Consider the following 12863-nt stretch of genomic DNA (forward strand, 5'->3'; position numbering starts at 1 on the left):
GTGGATGCATTCGCACGGCTGTGAGACCCGGGTCCAGCGATTATAAACCGAGGTTTACAATGCAGTGTAGACGCTCACAAACTGGCTTGGAAACACCAAGTCCACAAGACTGGGTCCCACACACCCAGGCTTAGCGTCCAGTGTAGACATCCCCTCCAGGGGCCATCTATGGCAGCATAAAGGAGCCATAACCTAAATGAAAATCAGGCCGTGACCCAGCCTTCATGTTGTGACTGTGGCAGCATGGTCGGCTGCTATCCTACACCTTCCCTTGGGCTGAGATGTGAGAACGCTTCAACCGGCCAGATGGGCTTCACGGCTAGTGAGTGCCAAAGCTCCTGATGACAGAGAGAGCTGGTTTGGGGCTGCTTTTTTGTGATGCAAGAGACATTGGGCGGGACTGAAGAGATTTGGGTGCTGGCCCTTTGCCCTTCTCAGCACAGGATTGTTACAAATATCCATGCAAATATTAACAGAGGCAGGCTTGTCCAGTGGCTAGATCACTGGCCAGGGAATCGGGACACCGGGGTTCTATTTCTGGGCCTGCCATGTAACCGTGGGCAAGTCAGCTCAGTGCCTCAGTTTCCCCTCAGTTTCCTGAGTGCCTAAGTTCCTTTTAAAAATGAGATTTAGGCTTCTAAATCATTTAGGCATTGGGACGCTGAGTGCAGCAACAGCTAAATACTTTTAAAAATCTAGGCCTAAGGTCTTTGGCACGGACTATCTCACTCTGCGTTTATAGAGCACCTATCTGAGGGGGACCCTGATCTCAGCTGAGCCCAGCAGGTGATAAATAATAATACGATAAGAACGGCCATACTGGGTCAGACCAGTGGTCCATCTAGACCAGTGTCTTGTCTTGTGACAGCAGCCAGTGCCAGAAACTTCAGGGGGAATAAACAGAACAGGGCAAATCTGAGTGATCCATCCCCTGTCGTCCTGTCCCAGCTTCTGGCAGTTGGAGATTTAAGGACACCCAGAGCATGGAGTTGCATCCCTGACCATCTTGGCTAATAGCCACTGATGGACCTTTCCTCCATGAACTTATCTAATTCTTTTTGAACCGAGTTATATTTTTGGGCATCCCCTGGCAATGAGTTCCACAGGTTGACTGTGCATTGTTTGAAGAAGTACTTCCTTTTGTTTGTTTTAAACCTGCGGCCTATTCATTTCATTGGGTGACCCCTAGTTCTTGTGTTATGTGAAGGGGTAAATAACCCTTCCCTAGTCACTTTTTCTAACCGTTCATGTTTCAGAGCCCTCTATCCTATCCCCCCTGAGTCGACGCTTTTCTAAGGTGAACAGACCCAGTTTTTTTAATCTCCCATCATGGGGAAGCTGCTCCAGCCCCCTAATCATTTTGTTGCCCTTCTCTGCACCTTTTCCAATTCTGATATATCTTTTTTGATATGAGGAGACCAGAACTGCACGCAGTATTCAAGGCGTGGGCACACCAGGGATTTCTATAGCAGCATTATGGCATTTTCTGTTTTATTACCTATCCTTTTCCTAATGGTTCCCTACATTCTGTTCGCTTTTTTGACGGCTGCTGCCCATCGAGCGGATGTTTTCAGAGAACTACCCCAAGTGACTCCAAGATCTTTCTTGAACGGTAACAACTAATTTAGACCCCATCATTTGGTATGTAGAGTTGGGATTATTTTTCCCAATGTGCATTACTTTACACTTACCCACATCGAATTTCATCTGCTATTTGGTTGCCCAAACAGACAATAGCAATCAGAACAGAGTTCCCCGAAGAGAATCATCAGGTGTATGGGGATGTCAGGATTAGAGGGTTATCCTGGGCAAGTCACTATCATTCCCTCCCTTGGTCTGTCTTCTCTATTTAGACCATAAGCTCTTTGGGACAAGGCCTGTCTCGCACTCTGTGTTTGTACAGCACCCGGCACAAGGGGGCCCTGATCTCGGCTGAGTTTTGTACAGCGCCCGGCACAAGGGGGCCCTGATCTCGGCTGAGGTTTGTACAGCACCCGGCACAACGGGCCCACCCCCAGGCATTGTATACTATAAATAATTATAATGGGGAGGCTCGTACTCACCATGGGACCAGGAGAACCATTCTCACCAGGTGATCCAGCTTCGCCCTAGAATGCAAGAGGCAAAGAGAATTAAGTCCCATCTTGCCCTTGTCCCCGATTCCTATAAAGAGGCAGATTCAGCGCTACAAGGCTGCAAACACCCACACTGATTCCCACGGGGGAGTCATGCAGGCAAAAGAAATCCCCACGAAATGACCACTGGGGTCCTCATGCACATCCATAGCTATAAAGAGGGCGGACATACACAGCCAGCTGTCAGCAACAGCTCTCGCTGCTGGAAAGCGGGAATGGGGGTGGGTGATTCTCCCCGGAGGAGTGGGATGTTCTAGGGGGTGCTGCTGAAGGGGCAGGGCATGGAAATGGATTACGGGGCATCTATTAGGGAGGAGATGGATTAGATGCTACTGCTGGGGTGGGGCACTACTAGAAACCACCTTGGAGGGAAACACAGACGCTGCACTGAAGCCCATGGACACTGAGGCGGCGAAGGGAGTTGCTGAGCGGGAAAGTGGAAGCAGGGTACGGGACTGTGGAGACAGCTTTCCTGCGTGGCCCGTGGGGAGGGATAGACAATGAGCACCAGTAGGTAGCACTAGTCACATTTCTCTCTGCTTCTAATATTGGCCCTGCCCATTTCATATTCCCAGCACCGTCTTTTAGGGTTGAACGGAGCTGATCTCTAGTACTGAGGCATTTACCAGATCAAAGGTCTTAGATCGATCGATCGATCTGTCTATCTCCATACACCCCATACTATCTATCTATCTATCTATCCATCCCCATACACCCCCTCTATCTATAATTTATCCCCAAACATCCCTTCTATTTATCTATCTATATATCCCCATACACCCCCTCTATCTATCTATCTATCTATCTATCTATCCCCATACACCCCCTCTATCTATCTACCCCCAGAGACCCCCTCTATCTCTCATCTATCCCCAAACACCCTGTCTATCTATCTATCCATCCATCCCCACACACATCTATCTATCTCCATACACCCCACACTATCTATCTCACCATCCCCATACACCCCCTCTATCTAACCTAAAATTTTATCTAATATGAAGACCCACATCTGTCTATCTATATCTATCCCCATACACAGAGTCATAGATTTGAAGCATTTAAAGCCAGAAGGGACCATTAGATTATCTAATCTGACCTGGAAATCACAGGCATTTCACCCATTTACCCCTGTGTTGACAGCAATAACTTGTGTTTGGCTAATGCACGTCTTTCAGGAAGGCATCTGGTCTTGAGTTAAAGACATATTCGTCTATCTGTCTAATCTCAAGATCGATATCAATGTAGCCACTTGATTCCAGGTCTCTCATCAATTTGTTCTATTCTGTCTAACCTGCCTCGAATTATCTATCTAGGTTTCTACGCCGGGCCTATCACCCCAGCACCTGGGCTGAACACCAGGTTCACTTGCCGAGGTAGCTGAGTCACTCGGCCAACCTGAGTTCAAATCCTGATTCTGCTACTGCCTTCCTGTGTGACCTTGGGCGAGCACCTTTATCCCACCGGCTCTGCTTCTATTCAGACTGTGAGCTCCTTAGGGCAGGTACGATCTTTCACTATGTTTTTATCCAGCGCCTAGCACAATGGGGCCCTGATCTCGGAGTTTCCCCCTCTAGTCACTACCGTAATGCATGTAATAATTAGCAATACTAATAACTTCCCAGTGGTCGGTTTTGTTTCAGATGATAGAAACTGGAATCCTGTTGGCTAAACGCCTCACCTTAGCACCTGCAGCTCCTGCTTCTCCTTTGGAGCCGTCTAACCCAGGATAACCCTAGGGAGAGAAGCAAAGTCATGGTTACTCTCCCAGCGAGCTCGAGCAAAGGGAAGAGCCAATGCTGTGCAAGTCATAACCACACGTGCTTACTCTGTGACCTTTGACTCCTGGGAGACCTGGGGTTCCTGGGAAGCCTCGAGCCCCCTAAAATGAAAGAAACGGGGGTCAGTCCAAACGAAAGGCAGGGAATACAGAAGTGGGCAAAAACTGATCAAGTTTCTCAAATATGTTCAGATGTTATATTGTTAACAAGCTCCAGGAACAGGAAGTAAAGCATTCTTACTGTGCTTTGTTGATCAGGGTAACAGATAGGGCCAGATTAGACTAACATATAGAATCAGATTAAGGGGTAATATATATAGCGCCATATTACAGTAATATATAGGGCCATGTAGAGTAATATAGAAAGCCAAATTAGGGTAACATATAGGGCCAGATCAGGGTCACATATAGGACCATAATGGGTAATATGTAGAGCCAGATCAGAGTAGTCTATAGGGCTAGATCCTCAGCAGGTGTAAATCAAGGGACCTATGCCAGTTTACATCATAGAGAACTGTTTGTGACGGGCTTGAACCAAAGCCCTGCATCTGAATTGCTGTGAACGTTGGGGAAGATCAGAAGCCCACTGTCCCGAACAGTCCCTGATCATTAGTGGGCAGGGACTTAAATGCGAGTCTAGCCTTCAGTCTGAATTTTGAAGCCCTGAGCTCCTCTCTGGTGGTAACAACCTGATGTCTCTTTGGCAAAAATCATTAGGCTTTAATGGTTCATTTCCCCCAGCTTCTCCTGGTTAAATAACAAAGGAGACAAGAGACTCTGGTGGGCTGGTGACTGCGGCCTTCCTGCCATCCAGCCATGCCTCTGGGACACATCGGTATATACTGGACATCAGAGCCTGGTGCCCTATACCTGAGGGCCAGGGGATCCGCGTTCACCAGATTTGCCAGGTTTGCCTGATTCGCCCTGAGAGAGAAAGAGAGAGAAGAAAATTCCTTAGCTTCCTTCAGAGCCATCTTGGAGCGAGGCACAGTGTAGCAAGAACCAGGGGGCAAAACCCTCTGCTCTGATCATTGATACATTCCGTTTCGCATGCTGGCTGCTTGCCTTCCAACCAGCTTTGATGTCAGTGGCTGGCAGAAGCTGCCCTGCAAGAAACAAGTGGCTACAGAATACTTACATCGTCACCGGGTTTTCCAGGTGGTCCGGGAGGCCCTCGGGGACCCATTGGACCCTAGAAGGACAGACAGAGCGAGTGTGACATGTGCAAGGCAGGCACGGCATTCAGAGAGAATCAGAACCTTTTTTAATTGAGTCACAATAATCTATATTATTAAGGGGGTCTCGGGGTTTGGGGTCGTCACAGTACAGTGCAAGAGGTAACTCGGCTAATGGGCTTCAAAGGCAACGTCTCAAAGGGGAACTACAAATCCTTGCATTGGCACCTGCCTTTTTGCTGGGGCTGTGGGTTGGGGACTCCTAATATTCTGCACTGGGGCTAGGCAAAGGGTTATGGGGGAAGCTCACTGACCCTTCCAAAAAAGACCGAGTAGTTTGGGCCCAGCTAAAACCAGCCTCCCTGGGACCATGCGTATGGCTGACTCCAACATCACTCTCCATCTCAGAAGAGCTCGGGCTCTGGGAGTCCATCCCCGGATTCAGGTGGCCAGAGAAAGCTGGCAAGGGAAGAAATTGGCCAGTCAGGCTGGGGAAGAGAGAGAAGTCCAGCTACTTTCCCCAAGTGGCCTGCGCTCTATGCCGGCCTGGTATGGTGTCGTGCTGTCATCATGTTTACATCACACTGCCACATGGTGACATCACGCACTGGAAATATCAGGGTCAGGGTTTGCTGAACTAACTCCCTGCTGCCCTGGCCACAACCTGGAAACTTTCTCTGGAAATCTACAGCAGCTGAGTGGCTCCTCCCAAATACCCTCTGCCTTCTCTGGGTGAGGAGGGCAGGGTGCAATAAACAGAGCAGTAAAACCTCTAGATGCGAGCTTGGCAGCTCTCAAAGGCTAAGCGGTGTTGGCCTGGAGGGGAGACCTCCAAGGAAAGCTACGGCTTCTGTAGGAAGCAGGATCAGTGAACCAGAAGAGGGGGCTCTTCTCTGTGCATCAGCACTGAACCAATGGTGGGGCACCGTGTTACCAGAGATGCTCTGATGGGACACAAAAGTGAAGTTCTCCCCATTAAAGACACTGTCAGGTGTTTTGTTAGAGCAAGGCTGTAGACTCCAAATGGCAGCTCAGACTGCCTGCCTAAAGCCAAGCTCCTCTTGGAATGGATATTCCTTGATCCCAGTTTTGGACTCCATCCCATAGCATTACCCCATTTAGCGCCAACTTGCTAGGGGTTTATGTAACCTAGCTTCCAGAGACCCACCCCTGCCCGTGGAAGAAGATTCCACCCCTGACCCATCTCACCGTCAGGAAGTTTCTCCTGACATTTGTCTGAATTCTAACGCCCTTGTTAATTTCCTCTCATTGCTCCTCCTTGGGCTAACCTCCCTGGAGCAAGCTAAATGGGCCCGATCCTCGGGTGGTGTAACTCAAAGTTGGCATCCATGGAGATACATTGATATACACTAGCTGTGGATTTGACGTCCGCGCTCGCTGATCTGAGGAGGACAGCTGCTCCTGCTTATGGAGTGTCTAAGTCAGAAGAAACAATACCACTATACTCATGAGACTGATTTTATCTCCCTCTCCTTCTTGGCTCTTGCTCAGCAAAGCTCTTTGAATCGTTTCTCTTAACCCAATGCCACCTACACCCAGCTGATCTTCTTTGAACTCCCTCCAATTTGCTGATAACTCTCAGCCCCCAACTGGGGAAAGTCATACTAGAGCATTGGTTCTCTTCTATTTCCATACCCCCCACTCCCCCCATTGAGCCGGGATCTAGCTAGCCACCCCCACAACGAAGGATGGTGTAGTGGCTAGGGTGCTAATCTAGGACTGGTTTCATCGCTTTGGGCTGGCATAGACTTCCTGGGCAAGTCACTCAGGCCAGCATCCTCAAAGGTGGGAAATCAATGGGAGTCTGGTGACTAAATACCTTCGAGGATCTGAGCCTTAGTTCTCAGTTCCGCAGCCGTAAAATGGGATTGACACCACTTCCCTACCTCATAGGGTGCTGTGAAGATAAACACATTCAAGATTGCAAGGTGCTCAGAAGCTACCGTGATGGGGGCTGGATAAGTACCACGGATAGATCACCCACTCCCTGCATTTAGCAAGGGCTGGGTGGGTTGTGACCCCCAGGTTAAGAACCACTGTATGGAAGCATTCGAGAAGTGTTCTAATTTCCCTGCCCTAGGATGCCTCTGCAGATGCAGCTCCAAACTGCTCGCCCTGTTTGCATTGCAAACTCCTGTCCAAGTGGCTGATTATCTTGCCTCTCTCTCTCCTTTAACGTGGTCGGTTCCTCCCTCCCCTTAGTTGGCTGGTAAGAGGACTAAGGAGGGATGGGATGAAACTGAACAAGAGAAAAATACAGGTTGGAACATCGGAGCGGGGGAAATGTCCTGATAGTGAGATCTGTTATAGGACGCTCCCAGGGTAAGCAGTCAAAGCCCCACGGCTTGGCAGGACTGGAAAAAAACCTGTTAGCATAAAGAATGACCCAGAACTGGCTAGGGTGAGGAATGGATTAGATGATCCTTTGCTGTAGTCCTTTGGATCGTTCCCACCCCGCCCAATGGATTAGCATTTGTCCACGCTGCCTCTTATGTTGCTACTTTCCAGGTCTATCCGGGCTCCTTCACAAATTTTTCCCGTTCCTGACTGTTGTTTGCAACTCTCCCAACCGTTGTCTCATCTCCCAGCCACATTAATGGGCTGTTTGCCTCGCAGACCATTAATGGAGAGGTTATACAGGACCGAATCTAACACCAAGGCCTGTGGTGCCCCACTATATAAATTACCCTTGGTCATAGGTAGGAAGGATAGTCTCATGGGTAGGGCACTTGTCCAGGACTCAGCCGTCCTGGGGGCGGGGGGTATCTATTCCCATCTCTGCTACAGACTCCCTGAGTGGCCTTGGGAAAGCCACTTAATCAACCCAGTACCTCAGTATCCCTGTCTTTAAAATGGGGTGTTATCTTTCTCTACCTGTTTTAGGATAACATCCATTAGTGTCTGTCAGGCTCCCAGGTGCTACAGTGATATCAGCACAGAGCCACATTGAACCGCCAATTGTGTCTCTCCAAACCAATGTGAGACAGGCACAGGATCAAATACCTAATTCCAACCTCTACGTATATTACATCGACTGAGCTCCCCTGCTTCCTAGATCCTTGCCCCCTGTCTCTCCATCACCATCGAAGCTGAGCCCCTTGGTCCTTTTGTCATCCTGCCATGCAAAGTGATCGACTGCGTCTGGACTTACAACTCCCCCTCCCCCACCATCACTGCCACCAACCACGCAGCTCCTCCAGTGTACAGCATCAGAGCGCATCCTCGTCACGCCATGTGCCCCTAAGATACACACACCGAGCCTGATTCTCATGGGCACTAAGGCCCCTTTACACCACCTGAGCAAGACAAAGAAGCCTTAAAGTAGGAGTGAGCTAAATGTTCACCCACTTTATTGGCACCTTACATGGCCAGGGCAGCGTACACGGTCTTTGTGTGGATCAGAATCTGTCCCATTAATTCTGTTTCCTTTCTATTCAGCACATTGATCATCAGCCTCCTGTGCCTAAAGGCGAGGCTTGAGATTTTTCAAATCCACCGCCAGGAATTAGAAGCCCAATCCCCATTAGTTATACTGGGACTGCGTGACCAAATCTCTTAGGCCCCTTTGAACATCTCGGCCTACGTGTCTAATCTAAGCATTCCCTCAGTCTATCACCCCAGCTTTGATTATCAGTGATATCATAGCGGAGACTCAGAGAAGGGTGATTTCTGCTCAGAGAAGTTGGCATCGGGGTCTCTTGGTGGAGAGACTTTTTGGAATTCCTCAGGGCAGCTCTAATGTAGCTCACATTTCTGGGACGTTTGCGGGTGCAGCTGGGGTGTTGGCCGTTTGCATGGGTAACTGAGGTGTCGATTTGTGCCAGGTCACGGCCTCTTTGGCCAAAAGCAAAGCTGCTGGTTACTCACAGAAGTTCCAGATTCCCCAGGCTCTCCAGGGTTGCCTTGAAATCCTTGAGGGCCCTGCAACATACAGCAAAGGAGCCTCATTAGCCATCTCAACAATGATGCTCTATATATTTGCTATGTTATTTTACCCCCAACGAGACAGATTGCTCCTGAGAGAGCAGGCACTTACAGGAGCTCCCGATGGTCCTGGAGGTCCTCGCGGTCCCATAGGTCCCTACATTGGGAAACAAAAATCACCGTCATTAAGAAAATCTCTAAGCCCCCCGCCAAGTGAAAGGGAGCGAGAGGTTTCAGGTGATGGCCCATAAAGAACAAGGATCTTTCCCCCTCAGCAAGAGAGGATTCTGAAATCGTCCCTCTTATATTCAGCCCCTCCGGAGACACCACCAAGAACTATTTTTCCTTTAGAAGCTACTTGGAAGGGGGCGGGGGGAGGCAGCACGCTTTCTCCTGGACTGTAGCCATGTTTACTAAGCCCTGCTTTTCATTTACTGCTTGCCAAGAAAGGCTGGAGAGCAGAAATTTCCTGCTGGAAATCTTGTGGGATCTTGAAGAACAGTAGCTGCTGTCATGCATTCCTCAGCCCATGGTCCAAAAGTTACAGAGACCAACCCCTAAACAAAACGTTCTATAACTTTCCCTCCCAGGAGAGTCTATTTAAACAATTTGGCCTGTGACTTGGGATGCCCTGGCAAGCAGAGCAGAAGCCGAGGCAATTAAGTCATCTTGTGTGCTAAGTAAATCCTTGGTTATGCAACCATTTTATAGTACTTTTAGTGGGTTGTGGCTAGGAGGATAGGGACAGAATCTCGGCGGGTGAAACTCAGCATGGACTTCGATGGGGCTGTGCTGAATTCCACCAGCTGAGGATCTGGCTCATAGATAATATCGAGCTGTGTTTTAATGGCCGGATTTTTCAAGTTGCTGAGCAACCCCCAGCTCCTGTCAACTTCAACCCTAAATATCAGGCCTCCCACAAAGAGGCCGCATAGTGTCCCGGTTGCTAAAAGGAAGCAGAGAGCTGTCTTACCATAGGTCCCTGCATCACACCCAACTGAGCGCCACCAGCCTTCTCATCGAATCCTGCCGCCATCTGAGCAGCAAAGTTCTGCAAACAAGACCAAAGCACAGATGCATCTGAGTGGGATTCTTTTTCACGATCAGTCAAGCCATGCAATGGGCATGCGGGCTGCAAAGTGATCACTATTGATATCCTAAAGTTTTTGGTGAAGTATTAATATTGGTAAAGTATTTGGATCCGTTAGGCACTGTACCCTGTACCTGATAAGCAACCATTTCCGTGTCTCAGAAAAAATCAAAAAGAGGTTTTTTAGACCTGTTATTTGCTAGACATCGATTTGCAGTAAATATGCAAAATGTTCCGACATTTCATTTTAAATTTCCTCACGGTTATTACTTCGGGGTCAGCCTTTTTATACGATGATATTTAGAGGGGAGAAATTTCTTTGAAGAATAAGAAAAAATCATTTAAAAAAGGCCAAACGATACCGTCATTTGGTACCGTCATTTGCTCTAATTATGTTTTGCTTGTAGCAGAGACACAAGTGAAGGGCACTTTCCAACAAGAGAAATCATTCTGTGTTGTTTTTATTTTTTTAAAGAAACTGCCCAAGAGTTCCTCATAAATCTGAAGTGATTCATTCATCTGAAAGACCAGGAGATTAGAAAACTCAGGCACAGTGAATCTAAATATAGTGCACAGCATTTGGGGTAATTAAAATGCGCCTTTCAATGGGGCACCATTGAGTTAAATTTGCACCAAACAATAAGCTTGGTCTTGCACAAGGTAAGCCCAACAGAAATGTTTCCTTGGATTTTTTTTTGACGCTATCACCACCCTACCTGTATCTACCTGCCCCCCTACCCCTCCACACACATCAATCACTGCGGGGTTGGGCTAGTGCATGGGAATCACAGAGTAAAATTGACCAGGAACAGAAGTGAAGTACTAAAAGATTCCCTTGTGGTAGTTGTAGCCTTGGGCTACCTGATGAAAGCCACAGACTAGGAACATTAGTGAAACTTTAAATATTCCCAAGCAATGTTTGCTCCCACTGGGTGCAGCCCTGGGCTAGTGCAAAGGGTACCCTAGAGTGAAACTGACCAGGGACAGAGGTGAAATTGACTTGTGAGCCCCTGAAATGCTAGAGCAATAAAGGCCTTTATTACTGAATGTCTGCACAGTGTCTAACAGCGGGGGGCGGGGATCAGTAGCTGCAAAACAAATAACAACTAATGGGGAGAAAGCAAGTTAGCCAATAAAAAGTCTTGCATTCTGAATAATCAAAAACGTTGTTATTTAATTTTTCATAGGAGCCCAAAAATGACATAAATATTCCTATCAAATCAGTGACTCCAGCTGAATTATACAGTATCGGGACACACTCCCAAAGGCCCTTTCAATCAGTCTGTGCAGCCACATGTCCTGGATGTGAAGGTTCAAAAAAAAAAAAAAAAACACTTGAGGATACTCACTCCGCCAAGCCCAGGGGGCCCTGGGGGACCCGGGAGCCCTGGGGGTCCGGGGTTTCCAGGTGTACCAGGTTCGCCATCTCTACCCCGAGGGCCAGGAGCACCCTACAAGGAACAAAGAAGAAAGGTGACTCCAGACAGACACCCAGGAAAAGCTAACTGCAGTCTGCGCCCTGATGTGACATGAGTCCTTGGAATGCAAAAGGCTCATAGTGTATATTATCAATTCCCTACCATTTGGTTATTTGTAATCAATTATGAATTCTATATGCTCCATTATTGTTATGCATTAAGTATAATTATAAATAGAGAGTGGTGCCTTATTCATCGGCACGTCAATGGCCCACAGTGTGTGTTAATCACACATCATTCGTTATGAGTAATAATTTATTATCAGTGACAGATTGCCAGGCATTAAGGACTGAGCAACCTTATTATTCATCCAGAGTGGTGCTTTATTCATCTGAATGTAGGCAACTCACTGCACATATTAATCATTTTACACATGAATTACATTAATTAATACCACTGTTATGGAGCTTAGTTATTGTTAATGTAGCACCATAATGGAACCATGGTGCTTTAGATATATAGGGTCCTGGTCCATGACTGAGTCCCCTAGACATCCTCCTCAGCACAGATGGCAAGTTCTCTGCCCCGATGAGATTACAGTTTAATCTGAAAGACTATTATTCATGTGTTAAGAGGCAGTAATATTAAGAGGGGGATGTGCCACATTGATGCTTTTGGAAGCATTTTAACCCCTGGTTTGTTTTGGTTTTTTGCTCTGTGTTGGTTATTTTGTCTTAAACTCACTTTTTCGCCTTTATCCCCACGGTCGCCCCTTGGTCCTTGTTCCCCTGCAGGTCCCTGAAACAGGTGAGACAGGAGGAGTTCAATAGTCTCCAATGTTTTGCCCACAAACATTCAAACGATGTGATAGAGAAAGTAAGCTCCTCACCTGTGGTCCAGGTGGTCCTCTTGGTCCTACGACCTGGGTGGGAGAGAGAAACATAGGAAAACTTAGCTGAGAAGGACGCTCACACAGGATTCTCTCAAAGCACCCTATGTGCCCCTATGGGAAATAAATGAATGGAAGACATGCAGAAAACTCAGATTAAAACTTACATCTTTAATATCACCGGGTTCCCCTTTTTGTCCCTGCAATGCAAAGCAGCTGAAATTAGAACACTGACAATTCTGCACACAACTGATGTGTGTGATTAGGCATCCCGCCCACTGCTAGACCCATCACAGAAATGCAGCTAATCCCCATCCTGTGTCTGCACAATCCCGCAAAGAACTGAACAGAGCACTTCAGCACGCTCTGCGCTTTAAGCACATGAGTAGCTGTATAAGCACCCGTATAACTGCATCCACACTGCCGGGTTG

At 47.8% G+C, this 12863-nt stretch overlaps 1 protein-coding gene across 2 annotated transcripts in view; it reads right to left on the reverse strand.

The window, feature by feature from the left end:
• The window catches only part of COL2A1 (collagen type II alpha 1 chain), a 64118-nt gene that overhangs the window by 45313 nt on the left and 5942 nt on the right, over positions 1-12863 (reverse strand). For both annotated transcript variants that reach the window (XM_037884045.2, XM_043533071.1), the window contains 12 exons: positions 12600-12632; positions 12433-12465; positions 12288-12341; positions 11475-11576; positions 10009-10086; positions 9148-9192; positions 8979-9032; positions 5054-5107; positions 4786-4839; positions 3964-4017; positions 3817-3870; positions 2064-2108 (listed from right to left, as the gene is read on the reverse strand). In XM_037884045.2, the coding sequence (XP_037739973.1) occupies positions 2064-2108; positions 3817-3870; positions 3964-4017; positions 4786-4839; positions 5054-5107; positions 8979-9032; positions 9148-9192; positions 10009-10086; positions 11475-11576; positions 12288-12341; positions 12433-12465; positions 12600-12632 (660 nt within the window). The remainder of the gene's footprint in view (positions 1-2063; positions 2109-3816; positions 3871-3963; positions 4018-4785; positions 4840-5053; positions 5108-8978; positions 9033-9147; positions 9193-10008; positions 10087-11474; positions 11577-12287; positions 12342-12432; positions 12466-12599; positions 12633-12863) is intronic.

Source organism: Chelonia mydas, chromosome 20 (assembly GCF_015237465.2).
Source record: "Chelonia mydas isolate rCheMyd1 chromosome 20, rCheMyd1.pri.v2, whole genome shotgun sequence".
Classification (NCBI taxonomy): Eukaryota; Metazoa; Chordata; order Testudines; family Cheloniidae; genus Chelonia; species Chelonia mydas.